This window comes from Ursus americanus, chromosome X, assembly GCF_024610735.1.
Source record: "Ursus americanus isolate L20-20 chromosome X, mUrsAme1.1.p, whole genome shotgun sequence".
Classification (NCBI taxonomy): Eukaryota; Metazoa; Chordata; class Mammalia; order Carnivora; family Ursidae; genus Ursus; species Ursus americanus.
Window position 1 is genome coordinate 61,633,689 of NC_142164.1, and position 17,775 is coordinate 61,651,463.

The 17,775-nt window shown below is 34.3% G+C and overlaps 1 protein-coding gene across 7 annotated transcripts in view; it reads left to right on the forward strand.

Moving 5' to 3' along the window:
* The window catches only part of ATRX (ATRX chromatin remodeler), a 331,172-nt gene that overhangs the window by 294,800 nt on the left and 18,597 nt on the right, over window positions 1–17,775 (forward strand). For all 7 annotated transcript variants that reach the window (XM_087860258.1, XM_045801308.2, XM_045801311.2 and 4 more), the window contains 2 exons: window positions 7,091–7,268; window positions 8,803–8,997. In XM_087860258.1, the coding sequence (XP_087716384.1) occupies window positions 7,091–7,268; window positions 8,803–8,997 (373 nt within the window). The remainder of the gene's footprint in view (window positions 1–7,090; window positions 7,269–8,802; window positions 8,998–17,775) is intronic.

Sequence of the window (17,775 nt, forward strand, 5' to 3'; positions counted from 1 at the left end):
TTTCTTCTCTACATCCTCACTAACACTTGTTATTTTTTGTGTTTTTGATTTTAGCCATTCTGACAGGTGTGAGATGGTATCTCATTGTGGTTTTGATTTGCATTTCCCTGGTGGTTAATGATGTTGAGCATCTTTTCATGTGTCTGTTGGTCATCTATATGTCTTATTTGGAAAAATGTCTATTCAAATCCCCTGCCCATTTATTAATGGAATTATTTGGGTTTTTGTTGTTGAGTTGTAGAAGTTCTTTTTATATTTTGAATATTAACCCCTTATTGGATATGTCATTTGCAAATATCTGGGAGAAGCTAGTCTCAATACATAGATCCAAAAAGGACTCTTAACCAGAGAATACAAAGAATTCTTAAAAATAAGTAGGGTAATATGCAGAGGCCAATTTGAAAGACTTAAACATGGGAAAGCTTCCCAGTTTGTTCCTGGAGGTGCACAAAACAGCTGATCAACTATTAAGATGTGGCATTATTTCAATTTCAAAAAATTAGGACATACTCCTGGGAAAATTTTGCTAATTGGACCAGTAACAACTCAGATTCCCTGGCTTTTAATTTGTTCTTTCTCCCTTTTATTTGAGTTCTGTGTCCATGTCTTGTAAAAAGAAGTCAACTACATTAAAAACATACTTTAATAAAACTGTAGCCAAGCTTAAAAAAAAATAAGTAGGGTAAACCAGATATTCCCATAGAAAGATGAGAAAAGAACTTCAAAAAGACTTTACAAAAGAAGGTATGCATATGGCCAATAAACATACAGAATGGTGCTTATCTTTATTAAGAAATGCAAGTTAAAAATGTTTTTGACAAAGGTGCAAAAGTGTTTCAGTGAAGGGAGGATAGTCTCTTCAACAAATGGAATTGAAACAATTGGATATTCATAAACTGAAACAAACTTTGACCTAACCCTTACCCCTATTCAAAAATTGAGTCAAAATGGGTGATAAATCTGAATGTGAAACATTATGCTTGTTAAGAAAGCATAGAAGAAAATCTTCAGGAGCTAATTTAGGCAAAGAGATTTTAGGCATGACAGCAAAGGGATATAATCCATTAAAGAAAAAAATCAATAATTGGAAAATCAAAATAAAAAACTTTTGTCTATGAATGACCCTGTTAAGAAAAGGAAAGGACAAACCTCAGACTTGGAGAAAATATTTGCAAATAGCATATCTAATATAGGCCTCATATGCAGAATATATAAAAGTTCTTTAAATGTAACAGTAAGAAAACATAACAATTTTCAGTTAGAAAATGGACCAAGGACTTAAACTGACATTTCATTTAGGAAGATCTAAGCATGGCAGATAAGCACTTGAAAAGATGTTCATCACTAGCCAATAGGGAAATGTAAACTGAAACCACAACAGGATAGAACTTTATGGCTAAAAGAAAAAATAGTGTCACTACCAAATGCTGGTAAGGATGCAGAGAAACTGGATCTCTCCCACAGTGCTGATGAGGATGTAAAATGGCACAGCCACTCTTCCTGAAGAACAACTTGTTTTTTCCCCCAAACTGAACAATTAAATATATTCTTACCATACAACCCTGCAGTCACACTTTTGAAAATTTATGCCAGAGAAATGGAAACTTAATTTCACGTGGAAACCTACACACAGGTGTTTGTAGTAGCTTTATTTGTAATGGTCAAAAACTGGAAATAACTCAAGTGTCTTATAACATGTGAATGGATAAACAAATTATATCTATATATTGGAGTAGTGCTGAGCAATAAAAAGGAATGAACTAGTGATACTGATCCACAGAACTTGGATGAATCTCAAGGGCATTATGCTGAATGAAAAATGCCATTTTATAATTCCTTTCATATGGCATTCTTGATGTGACAGAATTATGGTGATGGAGAGCAGATAAGTGGTTGCCAGGGATTAGGGTTGGTGGGGGGAAGGTGTAAATACTAAGGTATAACACAAAAGAGGTTTTTTTTTGTGGTGATGGAACAGTTCTGTACCCTGCTTGTGGTAATGGTTGCATGAATCTCCACACATGATAAATTTCATAGAGCTATACACCAAACAAAAAAGCACTTAGAAAAACTGGTGAAATCCATTAAGCCTGAGTTCAAAGTATTGTACCAACATCAATTTCCTGGTTTTGACAATGTACTCTCTTTATGTAAGTTAATGCCATTAGGAAGAGCTGGATGAAGGGTACATGGAAACTCTCTATACTACTGTTACAAATTCTTGTGAACCCTAAGCTATTTTTTTAAAGGTTACAATAATAAGAGGTAATACCGTGAGTTATCTGGAACAATTGAAACTCTCACACACTGCTGGTGGGAAGGTAAATTGGAAATAACCACTTGGAGAACTATTTGTTCAGCTTTAACAGTGCTATATACATACCCTATGACCCTATGACTCTTGGGTATATACCTAACAGAAATGCTTACATGTCTTTACCAAAACACATACCCAGAATGTTTATAGCAGCATTATTCAAATAGTTCATATTTTAATTGTGTTTGAGTGTATATTTTAATACTGATGTTTAGTATTAGGAAAATCTAAACATGTCCTGATTAGCTTATCTCAGTATGGATTTACATACTCTGTACTGAATAATATTAAAGGTTAAATAGTTGTAAAATAATTCTTAGTACTTACTCATTTACTTGACTTTGTTTCTTTATTTTTTGGGCACAAAATTAAACAGTTTTACTTCCCACTTACGTGCTTTTAAAAACCAGAATATGTCATTTATCACATCAATACTGTGTAAATCAATACCTCTGTTATTGTAAATTAGACTGTATATGTTTTTTATGTTTTTTGTCTTGTTGCATTCCTTTAGTGCAGTGAGTGCGTATTTTTTCATGTTTTGTATTAACGGTCTAGTTCAGTACTTGGGATGAATAACAGTTTGATGAATATGCTTATTAAGCCCATTCACCTCTTCATTACTGAATAGATACCAAAGAATTTTGAAGTTCTCTACAAGGTTTCCTGTTTTTTTATGTGCGTGTATGTGTGTGTTTTTAACCTACATAGTATATGCTATTCTATATGCTCGATCCTTTCTCTGGTGTGTAACAGATGTAAATAACTGGAATAATTTTGTTGTCCAATTTTGTTGTCCAGTTGTCCATAATCCCTTAAATATGTCCACTAGTTAAACAAAGCACAGTTTGTTCTCTGTAGTGAGTATTACAGAGAAATATAAAGAAGAAAATAAGTATCATAATTCCATTGACCAAAGAGAACTGTTAACATTGTATGTATACATTTTGGTTTTTAGTGCAGTTGTAATTATACTTAATAATGTTCTATATCCTGCTTTTTTCACATAATATTATGGATTTTTATTGGTAATGTAATTCATTGAATAGGCAGAGTATAATCAAGTCCTCTGTGTTGTACATGTTCTTTATTTTCAACCTATGATCTTATCAGTAACTGTGAATGAATCTATTTTCTTGCATTTATGTTAATTTCTATAGCCTATATTCTTAGATATGTGGTAGCTCCAAATCAATATAAAACATGGATTTAGTACCTGTGTTTATTCTCCACAGGATTTTTCTTAATTGTAAGCTCTTTCCTGTTATTTAAATTTTGAGCTTCTTTGCATTTTAGTTTATAATACTATATATGTAATCAGTATGGCATTTTAGTTAGTTCCTTTCATGAAATTACAGAAAGTAAGGCTTGGTGTATAAAGGTATTTTGTAGAGAGTTTTGAGAGTTTACTATATTCCAAGGGTTTTCTCACTCTTAAGTTGGCCAACAGTAGACAAATTATATAGTCATCCAATGGAATATTATATACCAAGAAATTTGAGGAAATGATCATAATATATACTCTATATGCAGATATCATATCTGTGGAAAACCAAAAATATATATGCTTAGAAAAATACACCTTAGGAAATACATGATAATTTGAAAGGGTGTTGTTTCTGGGGAATGGAACTGAGTAGTTTTTTTTTTCTTTAAATTTGTTTATATTTTTAAAAAATGTTACATAAAGTCTTTCTAAATTTGTTTTATTTATATCAAAGTAATATATTTACATATTTTTAAAAAACTGTTCTATAAGGCTTGAGATCAAAACCAGTCCCTTGACCGACCCCTTCCTACACATGCACCCTGACTTGCTGCAGGTAACAGGTTTCAATTCTTGGCAATTCTTCTGGTATTTACTTTCATATAACCCTTTCTAAAATCTAAGGTGGGAATTCACGCACATGCACACTTTTCCTTATTTATTTTCCCAACATATTTTTTGATAATTGCCTAACTCAATTTGGAGTGCTTGCTTTATTGTGACTATGTAAATACTCACACATAAGCCATTTACAATAATGTGATTACTTTTCCTTTTTTTATGCACATGTTTATGTTTGTTCAATTAATGGTTTCTTTTTTTAATATTTGTTTAGTTTTCTATGGAACTGTCAACTAATTCATTCCCAAATTCTCAGAAATATAAAGTCTTGTGTTACAACACAGCACATAATCTGTCAGTTTCTTTCTTTTTTTTTAATTTGTTTTTTAGGTTTTTATTTAAATTTTAGTTAACATATAGTGTAATTTTGGTTTCAGGAGTAGAATTTAGTAATTCATCACTTTCATGTAACACCCAGTGCTCATCGCAAGTGCCCTCCTTAATACCTATCACCCATTTAACCCCTCCCCCACCCATGTCCCCTCCAGCAGCCCTCACTTTGTTCTCTATAGTTAAGAGTCTCTTATGGTTTGCCTCCCTCTCTGTTTTTCCCCTTCCTCTGTGTTCATCTCTTTTGTTTCTTTAATTCCAAAAATGAGTGCAATCATATGGTACTTGTCTTTCTCAGACAGACTTATTTCACGTAGCATAATATACTGTAGTTTCATCCACATCATTGCAAATGGCAAGATTTCATTCTTTTTGGTGGCTGAGTAATATTCCACTGTGTGTGTGTGTGTGTGTGTGTGTGTGTGTGTGTGTGTGTGTGTGAGTGAGAGAGAGAGAGAGAGAGAGAGAGTGTGTGTGTGTGTGTGCACGCATCACATCTTTTTTTTTATACATTCATCAGTCAATGGACATCTGGGCTCTTTCTGTATTTTGGCTGTTGTGGACATTGCTGTTATAAACATTGGGGTGCATGTGCCCCTTTGAATCAGTATTTTTATATCCCTTATACCTAGTAGTGCAATTGCTGGGTCATACGGTAGTTCTCTTTTTAACTTTTTGAGGAATCCCGCATACTGTTTTCCAGAGTGGCTGCACCAGTTTGCATTCCTACCAGCAGTGGAAGAGGGTTCCTCTTTCTCTGCATGCTCACCAATATCTGTCATTTCCTGTGTTATTTTAGTCGTTCTGACCCATGTGAGGTAGTATCTCATTGTGGTTTTGATTTGTATTTTCCTGATGATGAGTGATGTTGAGCATCTTTTCATGTGTCCATTAGCCATTTATATGTCTTCTTTGGAAAAATGTCTTTTCATGTCTTCTGACCGTTTCTTAACTGGATTATTTGTTTTTTGGGTATTGAGTTTGTTAAGTTCTTAATAGATTTTGGATACGAACCCTTTATCAGATATGTCATTTGCAAATATCTTCTCCTATTCCGTGGGCTGCCTTTTAGTTTTGTTGATTGTTTCTTTCGCCGTGCATAAGATTTTTATCTTGATGAAGTCCCAGTAGTTCATGTTTACTTTTGTTTCCCTTGCTTCAGGAAATGTGTCTAGTAAGAAGTTGCTGCAGCCGTTGTCAAAGAGGTTGCTGCCTGTGTTCTCCTCTAGGATTTTGATGGTTTCAGGTCTCACATTTAGGTCTTTCATCCATTTGGAATTTATTTTTGTGTATGGTGGAAGAAAGTCGTCCAGTTTCATTCTTCTGCATGTGGCTGTCCAGTTTTCCCAACTTGCATTTGTTGAAGAGACTGTCTTTTTTCCACTGGATATTCTTTTCCTGCTTTGTCAAAGATTAGTTGACTATAGAGTTGAGGGTCCATTTCTGGGTTTTCTATTCTGTTCCATTGATGAATGTGTCTGTTTTTGTGCCAGTACCATAGTGTCTTGATCACTACAGCTTTGTCATGTAGCTTGAAGTCCGAAATTATGATGCCTTTTCTTTTTCAAGATTGCCTTGGCTATCAGGGTCTTTTGTGGTTCCATACAAATTTTAAGATTGTTTGTTCTAGCTCTATGAAAAATGCTTGTGGTATTTTGATAGGGATTGCATTAAATGTGTAGATTGCTTTGCGTAGTATAGACATTTTAATAATATTTGTTCTTCCTGTCCATGAGTAGAGAATGTTTATCCATTTCTTTGTGTCCTATTCAATTTCTTTGATAAGTGTTCCATAGTTTTTAGAGTACAGATCTTATACCTCTTTAGTTGGGTTTATTCCTAGGTATCTTATGGTTTTTGGTCTTGTTTCTTTTTTTTTTTTTTTTAAACACATCCTTCCTGGAGCCCTTTGTCTTCTTGATTTGATATTAGCTACTTTAGTACCTTACATCTGTCTAATTTCTCTCCCTATGGTTATTACACTATATTATAATTGCCTGTCACTCACCCCTATTACACTTAGGCCCTTGCACACTATCCTTCATTTTGATGTACTTAGTGCTTGCTCATAGCAGTATTGAACACAGTATGGACTTTTGAGTTATATATGGATTTTCTACATTTACTCAGAATCTGTATATGCCTTGAATACTTTGTAAACATGTGCTTTCCATATATATTTTTAATAAAAATTTTTTATTATGTTATGTTAGTCACTATACAGTACATCCCAAGTTTTTGATGTAAAGTTCCATGATTCATTAGTTGCGTATGACACCCAGTGCACCATGCAATACGTGCTCTCCTTAATACCCATCACATATATATCTTTATTCCTAAATCAGACTCTAATTTTCCAGCAGTAAGATTCTTCCTACGCATATAAATCATCAACCTGACTCCTTAGACATGTCTTGTTTTCTTCAGTAAGTGAGAAATGAATTCTTTGAACTCCTGTGTTCAAAATACTTCCTTAGGATTAAAAAGTCATATCACAATTAAAATATCTATGAAGCACTTATTACTAAAGCATTTATGCATGTTTTTATTTTCAGAGGACGATTGTTTATCATTTCCACCAAAGCAGGATCTCTTGGAATTAATCTGGTAGCTGCTAATCGAGTGATTATATTTGATGCTTCTTGGAATCCATCTTATGACATCCAGAGTATATTCCGAGTTTATCGCTTTGGACAGACTAAACCTGTGTATGTATATAGGTTCTTAGCTCAGGTAGGTTTACGATTTATATTCTCTTTTTCATAGTGAAAGGTTGGGTGAAATTGATAATGTTTTTGGAGTGTCAAACATATATGCATTATAGAGAAGAAAATGAAATTGAAAACATCAACCCTAATACTATACATAAAGCAGCAGAAGTCAGTTTTGGCCTTTCATGATTTTCTGTTTTGTAGTTTATCCTTGTCTGTCATGTCAGCTTTCTCAGATTGAGATGGATTTGCATAGGTAAACAGATTTAGAATTTTCTTGCTTGTTCAGGAAAATTAAACGTTTATAGCTCTTTTACTTAGCATTCATAGAAAAGCAAATAAGTTAATCTAATTTGCTTATAGATGTAAAGGTCAAATGATCATTGTTTTTGGTGGCTACCAGATACTCTCTTAATTTGAAGAATATGGATAAATAGGAAGAAAAAGATAACTTATAATAACAAAAAAATCATTATCAAGGATATTTAATACTTTCTAGGAAAAGTATATTAAAGTCATTTCCTTTAAACATAAACTCAGATATTAAAAAACAAACTGAAATTTAAGAAAAACGAGTAAAATCAAAGAGGTGGATGCATATAAGGTGATACAGGTTTATAGAATCAAGTTGCCTTTTTACTGGTACATCTGTTTTGGGAACAGATTGAGATTCTCTCCACCTGCCTCCAAATCTGGGCTTCTGAACCAGAGACTGAGTTTTATTGGTAGATTGATCCTTGCTCATTTGGTCTTCTTTAGCACTTATTATAATTGGCAAACCGCAGTGTAACCCCTTTCCTGTCATTTAAATTAAAAGCTCTTTTATATTCTGGCTTAAAGTGATATATATGTAATAGATATGGCATTTTATTTGTTAATTTTCTGTCCTGAAATTATAGAAAGTAAAACTTGATAGAAGTGCTATTTATAGTGATTATTGAAAGCTTATTATATTCAACTGAGAAGGATTTAAACTGCTCCCTTGAATTATTTTTATAACCCTCTAAAATCTTACTTCATGTACTTCTTTATTTCTGTTCACCTTGGTGTCTAACTACTCTTCTTCCACTAAGTACAGAAATATATAATGCAGGGGCGCCTGGGTGGCACAGCAGTTAAGCGTCTGCCTTCGGCTCAGGGCGTGATCCCAGTGTTCTGGGATCGAGCCCCACATCAGGCTCCTCCGCTATGAGCCTGCTTCTTCCTCTCCCACTCCCCCTGCCTGTGTTCCCTCTCTTGCTGGCTGTCTCTATCTCTGTCAAATAAATAAATAAAATCTTAAAAAAAAAGAAATGTATAATGCAAAACCTGAATGTGTATTGGTCAAATAATACAAGATGATTATCAGTAATGTAGTTTTCTTCTTTGTCAAGGTAAACTATGGTGAACAGATGAAATCTCTCATGAATTAAGCAGCATTGCTAATAAAACTTGCTTTATGGAAGTATATTACTATGAAGTTTTGCTGTTTTATATTAACCAATAATTATATTTCTCCTTGATTAAGTTTCATGTGTACAAAATTTATTTATATATTGTTCCTTCTTTTTACAAAGGGAACCATGGAAGATAAGATTTATGATCGGCAAGTAACTAAGCAGTCACTGTCTTTTCGAGTTGTTGATCAGCAGCAGGTTGAGCGTCATTTTACCATGAATGAGCTTACTGAACTTTATACTTTTGAGCCAGACTTATTAGATGACCCTAATTCAGAAAAAAAGAAGAAGAGGGATACTCCCATGCTGCCAAAGGTAAAGATCTTTAGATTATTAGCTTAAGAAAAAAGAAAACCTACCATGGACCAAAGATATTTTACTGTTACAGTGAAAGTTAGTCATTTGACTAAGGCTGTATTTCAGAATTTTACAAAGAGAATAAAATCGTATTTAAATGAGAGGGTGCTTGGTCAATTCTCCACATAACACCACAAAAAGATAGTGTAATCTGAAATACATATTTTATGCCAAGTAAAAAGTTCAGCCCTGTAGAAAAAAGTTTCTGAGTAGAAACCTTAAAGGAAACAGTATGTTTCTCTTTTAATAATCTCCAGTAGAGGGCATACATAATTGTAATATTTCTATATGAAATTTAAGTATCTCTTCCTTAACGTTCTTTGCTGTCATATAGCAGTTAAGAATCACCAAATAAAAGTGTCTCTTGATATTTTTCACTGTCACAAAGCAAGTAAGACTTTCACACTTGGAAAAGGATGCTTAGAGGTAATCCTGTCAAGCCCTCATATTTTATATAAGTGGGGAAACCTAGGGTCAGAGATACTCAATGATTTGCTCATAGTTTCCAGCTAATAAGTGGCAGAGCCAGGAGTAGTATCTACATCTGACTTCTAGTCCATTGTTCTTGGATTTTAAAAAAGACGTTATTTAGATTAGTATAGAAATTTATTATGATGGTAGATATCGTTTTGACCCTTTTGGACATAAGATAAAGCCATATGTTTTCTGGTCTAAAATAATGATCTAAATATATTTAAACATATTCTAGTTAATCTAAAAAGCTATTTTAGGAGGAATTGTTGGGGGGTTGTTTTTCCTGTTGTCTTGGCTTCAAATTCAAGCACTTAATGTTCCATGTGGCTGTTAAGAGATTGGAAAAGCAGCTACCCGGTTATGGTGTCATTCTACCAAAGTCATTTTAGTCATGTGTTTAAAAAACAAAAAAAACCCCAAACCTCATAAGTATCTTAGTTCTTCATATGGTTGAACACATTGAATTAAAGCAAAAGGTAATAGTAATAAATGTCTAATGCTAACATAAATCAGTGATTTCTCCAGTTAACTTTTAATGTACATGTTAATTCAAGTAACATGAACATTAAACATTTGGAAATTTTTTTAAAATGTCTTTTGTCTATATAAAAAATTTTTGTTTTTTCTAATCAGTGAGCTAGTCTTCCATTTAAAGTTTACCGATAGAGCATCTAGGAAAAAAGAGTTTTTGTGACAACCTCTACCAAATCCCTTTGATAATCAGGCTTAGGGCCACGTGGGGGTTTAAATCTACTGTTTTTATGTTACATTTAAAACGCTTCTTTAAAGAATATCATTTCACTTTAATGTTATGAAATATTAAATTAATAGTGATTTGGCTTTCCTAATTATGTTATAGAATGTGAGTGGGATCTTGAATAGTCTTTGGAAATTTTTCTGTATGTAAATCTGTTTATATACCTTTAAAAACACACAAACACAAATGGAATCATACCATATATACTCTTCTGCAACTTGTTTTTTTTACCTAGATATTTCTTGAACATTTTTCCATAGTGGTACATATACTTCTACTTTTTAAAAAACAACTGCATAGTGTTCCCTTGCTTTGATTTAATTCTTATATCCCCAACAGCTTTCTTATTAGTTACTTAATTCTGTATGGCAAGAAGTATTCTTTAAAGGACTTGGACATATAAGTCAAGCAGAGAAAGACAATTATCATATGGTTTCACTCATTTATGGAACATAAGAAGTAGGAAGATCTGTAGGAGAAGAAAGGGAAGAAGGAAGGGGGAGGTAAAAAGAAGGGGGAATGAACCATGAGAGACTATGGGCTCTGGGAAACAAACTGAGGGCTTCAGAGAGGAAGGGGGTGGGGGAATGGGATAGGCTGGTGATGGGTAGTAAGGAGGGCACATATTGCATGGTGCACTGGGTGTTATACGCAAGTAATGAATCATAGAACTTTATATCAAAAACTTGGAATGTACTGTATGGTGACATAACATAATAAAAAATTTTTATAAAAAAAATAAAGGACTTGGACATATATTTATGTTTATAATTTTAAAGATAGTGCAGTTTCCCTTTTCAATTTGAGAATGATTTTTATCTAATTAGCATCTTTCCTAAAATTATACTTATATATTTAAGCTTCAATTTTTACAAGAAATACATCATGCTTAGTGATATTTCTGATAGGAAGCAAACATTCCACTTTCAAACATTCCACTTTAAAAGGGGGCAGTTGCTTTGAAGTTGTTCGTTATATGATAAATTTCTGATTTTAGGAATATTTATTTACTTTGATAAACATTTATTGATTATTTGCTGACTTTGAGGTGTACTATGAGGGTAAACTAAGAACAACAAGGCATTGTCTGTGCTTTAAAGAAGATTTAAAAAATTCGCCAGGAAAGAAATGCTATTTAATTGTTATAGGATGTCTGGAAAGAAGCCATCTGTTTTATAACTTGGTACTCTGAGTTGTTAAAGGTGTCGTGCTTTTTCATTTATAGACTTTACTACTGTATTTTGCTTTTGGTGCTCTAACCAAGAACAAAAGTGGTGCTTTTGCCCAAGAACAAAAAGGAAAAGGAATATTGAATGCTACATTAACCCAAAGTGCTTCAACTCTCCCACAGCTCTTCCCAAAAGGAAAATAATAGTTAACTTTTACTGATTTCTCACTGGGTTTCATACTGTGTGCTAAACAGTTTGTTGAGATTATCTTCCTTAATCTAGCAGCAACTGAAAAGCTGATAATGCTGTTTTCATTTTCGAGATGAGGAAATTAAGGTTTGAAGAGATTATGTAACATACCCAAGTTTACCCACCTAATTAGTGGTGAAGCTGGCCTTCAAACCAAGTCTGCCCAACTTGAAAGCATGTACTCTTAATCATTATATACTTTATTGCTCCCCAAATAGAGATTAGAAAGTTAAGTCCAAGTAGAAGAAACAAGACAGAGGACCTAGGATTCCTAGAATTGAATGACATTTAGAATGCTTTATTTTAAAATAAAACTGGATTTTAAAATATGGAATTCTTTCACAGTTAATGCCGTTGTGTGATGTAACTGTTGAGATTGTATAATATAGCCAGTTTAGCTCATAGCTTGTGAAGTGGTAAATTCCTCAAATTTATAGAAAGCTTTAAAGTTTACAGAGGACTTTCTCATACACATTCATTATCTTAGGAAACTAAAGTTTAGAGTTTGTGACTACCCAAGAGTACGTGACCAGTAAGTGTTAGAGTTAGAACTTGAACTTAACAGTTTTCAAATTGTATTCCAAGGAACCTCCAGTAGATTAGCAGAGGTGCTCCAGGGCTACCATGTTGCTAAGTGAGTAGTGGAAGGCCAGACAGGCAGCACTCCAAATCCCACATCCCATTTCAGTCAGAGTCCCTCTCCTTTTATCTCTTTTATGCATTGGGCTGCAGCATAAGATTTACTTTAAAGGGAGGATGTTAGTCCTCTTTTCCCCCTTACTGTCTGCTTTTTATTCTCATAAGTTATTCAGATATTAGTGCTTTTTAAAAAAGGTTTTTAAAACAGTGTAGTAGGGACTCCTGGGTGGCTCAGTCGGTTGAGCATCTGCCTTCAGCTCAGGTCATGATCCTCGGGTCCTGGGATTGAGTCCCGCATCAGGCTCCTTGCTTAGCGGGGAGCCCGCTTTTCCTTCTACCAGCCACTCTCCCTGCTTGTGCGCTCTCTCTCTCTCTCTCTCTCTCTGACAAATAAATAAATGAAATATTAAAAAAAATAAATAGTGTACTATACCACAGTGCCTTTCTAACTATCACAGTAACTAAGAACTGTCAGGGATCTAAAAGGAAATACAATAGGATATTGTATGAGATTTACCTGAAGGAGGTGATAGCCTGCTTGGGGAGAGAAAAGTAACATTACTTTAAGAAAAAGAATGAAGTGCTTATGTGACTGGTACTGAATGTGTTGGCCGTATAGTATATGGTTAAAAAAATGGAGAATGGAGCATTCAGGTACAGTTTTGGTGGGAAAAAAATCAGACTGGCCAATAAAAGGTGGTTAGTATTTGGTTGGATTAGGAAAGAATGAGGTTTGAATGCAGGATGAAACAATCTGGGCAAAGGGAAAGATAATGATTTATGTACCGGACTCAAGGTATGATAAATTGGCCAGATAAAGAGTTCAAATTGGATGGGTGAGATGTGGGTAAGGTGGGGCCAGCTTATGGAGAGCCATGAAAGGTAAATGGAGGCATTTGGATTTAAAATAGTATTCACTATAAGTTCATGAATGGACCTATTATATGATAAATGTAGGCTTTTGGAAAATTAGCCTGGTAGTAAAATGCAGAATGGAAGGACATATAATAGGGTGATGGTTAGGCAGTGAATCAAACACTTCAAGAAAAAAAATGAGAGAACTCAGTAACTGATGCTAGGCTGTAGCTTTCAATAGGTAGGCAGTGAAAAATTTACCTAAATACTGAAGCTTATTTATTCATTCATTGATTAAAAACTTTTCAGGGGCGCCTGGGTGGCTCAGTCGTTAAGTGTCTGCCTTTGGCTCAGGGCATGATCCTGGAGCCCTGGGATCAAGACCCGCATCGGGCTCCCTGCTCTCCTCTGGGAGCCTGCTTCTTCCTCTCCCACTCCTCCTGCTTGTATTCCCTCTCTCACTGACTGTCTCTCTCTCCCTCTGTCAAATAAATAAATAAAATCTTTAGAAAAATAATAAAAATAAATAAAAAATAAAATAAAAACTTTTCAGATACCTGCAAAGTACCAATTATTATGCTGGTTACTAAGGATACATTGGTAAATAAGACTAGGTTCCTGCTCCTAAGGAGTCCAATCAATGTACTGTAAGCAAGTAAATGTAGTAAAAGTTATGGATCCCATGATATAAATCTATATAGACATCAAAGAAGGAATATTCAATTCTTTCTTGGAGAATTTGGAGATGGGGAATTGACATTAGGAGGACTTAAACTGATGTTGAAAATAGAAGTGGGTAGCTGTTTGCATTGCTATGAGGGCAAAAGGTGAAGGCCCTTCAAGAGGAAGAGCAGGAAAAAGAAACAGGCTCATCAAACAGCATGGCAAGTTTTAGGAGCCTCAAGTAGTTTAAAAATAATAGAGTAAAAGGAGATAGTGGTAGAGTAAGGGGGGGGTAGGCACGGGGAAGAGATAAGAGAAAAGACAGGAGAGAAAGACGGGAATCAGATCTAGAAGTTAGAGTTTGAATGTTGTGTTACTGGCTGTTGGAGCTATTGTAATGATTTTAAGAAAACCACCAACATCAAATTTTCATCTTAGAAAAATCACTTTGGGTATCAGTGTTCAGGATGGATTGGAGAAAGGAAAGTAGATGTAAAGATACTTGTTAGGATGCTATTTTTAGTAGCATTTTATAATTCAGATGAGAGAGGAATTGCAGGCCTGAAGTAAGGTGATAGCAATGGGGATGGAGAAGTACCAAGCACAGTGTAGGTACTCAGTAAATGTTAACTTTGTTCCCTGAGATTATATTTAGAATTTCACTTAACTTTGCCCACTACTGTTTGGTTTAGATTTCCATTAATAAGAATTTGAAAATTGGTCCTCTCTGAAACAGGTACAAGTGGGTGTTTTTGATATTCATAGTGAGGGATTTCTTACTGTTTGAACCTGCTCTTACTAAAAACATTTCAGAGTTGATTCCTATTATTATAGTACAATTGCAAACACCTTCCTTTTTTATACATCATGTTCAAAATGAAAGACTGCTAAAAATGATGTATTTTCATTTCCCCTTCAATTTGCTATTATCTAAATAATGATTAAATTACATGCCTTTTTGAGTTAATTTTCATTGCCCTTTGATACTTCTTGAAGTGTTTGTTTTCAGCTTACTTGGTATGTGATTATTATATCTTTTTCTGTCTTATCACTTCCTCTTTAAGTATTATGTAATTCCTTCTGTATTTCTGTTTTTGTTTACTTTCTTTTACTTCTCTATTTTTAAATTTTTTAAAAATTAGATTTAATATCTCAGACTTTATTAACCACTTGACTATTTTTCTTGTCTTTTTATCTTTGCAGCTCTTTAAAGGCAAGAACTATATCCTTTGCTCCTTTTCTTTCATCCATAGTGAATAATATAATGCTGGCACTTTTATATGGCCTTTTTTGAAATTCGAGTCGCCTTTATAGTGATATTTAACTGGACTTTTTATTGTTCCTTAATGATCCATATATCATTGAAAGGCAGTGTCAGACTTATTGCAAGTAGTAAAATTGAAATGAAGAGTGATTTGTCTGTCACAGCAGGTGTGTGAAGGGAAGAGAATTGGAGCTTTTAATTCGTGTCTTCAGTTCTGTGCTGAATTAGCTATCTTAGCTCTGTTCTCCACTCTACCCCATGAATTATGTTCTATTAAATCCCCTCATTGGTTTCTTGCTGTTGTTGGTGCTGCTTTTCTTTTTTTGAAATATAACGGTCTTGTAGTCCTGTGAACCCATTTTTTAAAAAAAATATATTGATTTTAGGGTCTCCTGAATCATGTCTACAAAATATTGATGTAGCTCTTTAGTTGTTCAGGGTAGTAATGTTTTCAGCCATTCTGAAACTTCCAGCATGATCTAAACTTACAGTTTGACATAAGTTTCTAATAATAAAGCTTTGTTGACTGATTCTTAACTGTTTATTTTTTAAGTATTAAAGTAATAACTTGCTTCTGGTAATGTTTATGTAGACTGTGTTAGGCAAAGTATCTTTTCTGGTAGTAAACTTATGAATAATGAATCGTTGAGCACTACAACAAAAACATATGATGTACTATATGCTGGCTAACGGAACGTAATAAAACAAACTTAAGAATTACACAGATATCAGAGATGAAAATCTTGGTCAGGGTCATGTTTCATAATATGCTTAAGTGAGTATACAGCCTAAACTCTGTACCCTTTATTAAGAAAACAAAAGTCCGTAAACCTGGCATAAAAGTTTTTTTGTCCTTCCCTTTTCTAGCACTGTACTTTTTCTAGCCTATGTCTTTTTAAAGGTGTACTGCGTGTTGGTAATTACAGAGAGAACAAAATGGAGTCTTAAACTAAAGTATCCGAAGTGAGGCTTTAGGTCTGCTTCCTCCACCCTGATCTTGTGTACAGTTTTCTCCCTTTATCTTTACGCCTTTGTTAAAGTTTTAATACCTCAGAGCATAGTTTACGGAACAGAGATGTTATTGTGCAGGGTTAATACAGGGTTTTACCTTAGTCTTTTTTAACATTAGAGAGAAATATACTCACTAAAATAACGTGATGTGAAGTCTAAAATAGCTAGTCAGCCTATTTAGGGAACTTTCATACATTTATTTTTAGAATTAAAGGTTCAAAAGGACCCATTTAATTGTAGGCTTAAATGTCAGTAACCTATAGCATATTAACCACATGGTGGCACATGAACCCAGTTTTTGTTGACATGTACCTATAAGGAGCCATGCTCATTTCAATTATGAGTATATATGAGGTTTGATGTCATTGTTTCCTATTTCTTGCCTCTTTTATCACAAAAGAGGCAAGAAATATTTATATATTTATTACTTAATAAAACAAGTTCTAGTATTTTTTTTAAGAATTTATTTATTTATTTGACAGAGATAGAGACAGCCAGTGAGAGAGGGAACACAAACAGGGGGAGTGGGAGAGGAAGAAGCAGGCTCATAGCGGAGGAGCCTGATGTGGGACTCGATCCCAGAACGCAGGGATCACGCCCTGAGCTGAAGGCAGAAGCTTAACCGCTGTGCCACCCAGGCGCCCCAAAACAAGTTCTAGTATTGTTCCTTTGTATTCACTGGCATAAAAATAATTATTCAGCTGAATAAGAATAGACCACCAGAAATCATAATGTACTCTAGAGAAATTGTTTTAATTTTATAATTTCTTTGTAGGTTATAATTATATTCAGTGTTACTGGGATGGTTGATACCCAGTAAAAAGAGCAAATGGTTTAAGCCTGTTCCTTTTTCCAATCACCTGTCAACCGCTCTTTTTAGGAAGTAATCTTAGGCAAGCCACGTAAGCTTTCCAAGCTTCACTTCCCTCAGGAGCATAAGATAGTAGTTAGTACCTTTCTCACAGAGGAGATAATCCACATAAAGCCCCTTCCTAACACGTAGTAAGGGCTCAAATGTTAGTTGCTATTTTTGTTTCCATAATTGTTACTAATATTGCCATTATATTTGGTTCATTTCTCTGGAACCAGTATAGACATAAATTTTTAGAATTTCAGGGGAGTCATGAAGTCCTGATCCTTAGGAGATTAAGCTTGACATATGACAGATTAGTAGAAGACTAAAAACATTAGGGGCCAGAGGCAGTAATCTCAGCTAGACTGCAGGAGAGACAGATATTTGAGGCTTGAATTCTTCGAGATCAATTATAATCAATAGTGAATAATACTAGATATTGATCACTTTTAATGATGTTAGCATGCATTTGAGTATGAATTACTACCCTTTCTAACATTCAAGGATTTTTTTCTTAAATAATACATATGACTTTTGAAGAATTGTCTACTTTATAGCCAGCTGATACCTCTGTAGTAATTTTTTAAAGTGAAGAGGTGCTTCTAATGTCCCTCTACAAACCAGAAAAACAGTAGACCATGCTTGCTTTATTTATTTATTTTTAAAAGATTTTTTTGTTTATTTGAGAGTGAAAGAGTGAGAGCACAAGCAGGGGGAGGGACAAAGGGAGAGGGAGAAGCAGACACCCCGCTGAGCAGGGAACCATCGCAGGGCTGGGTCCCAGGACCCTGGGATCATGACC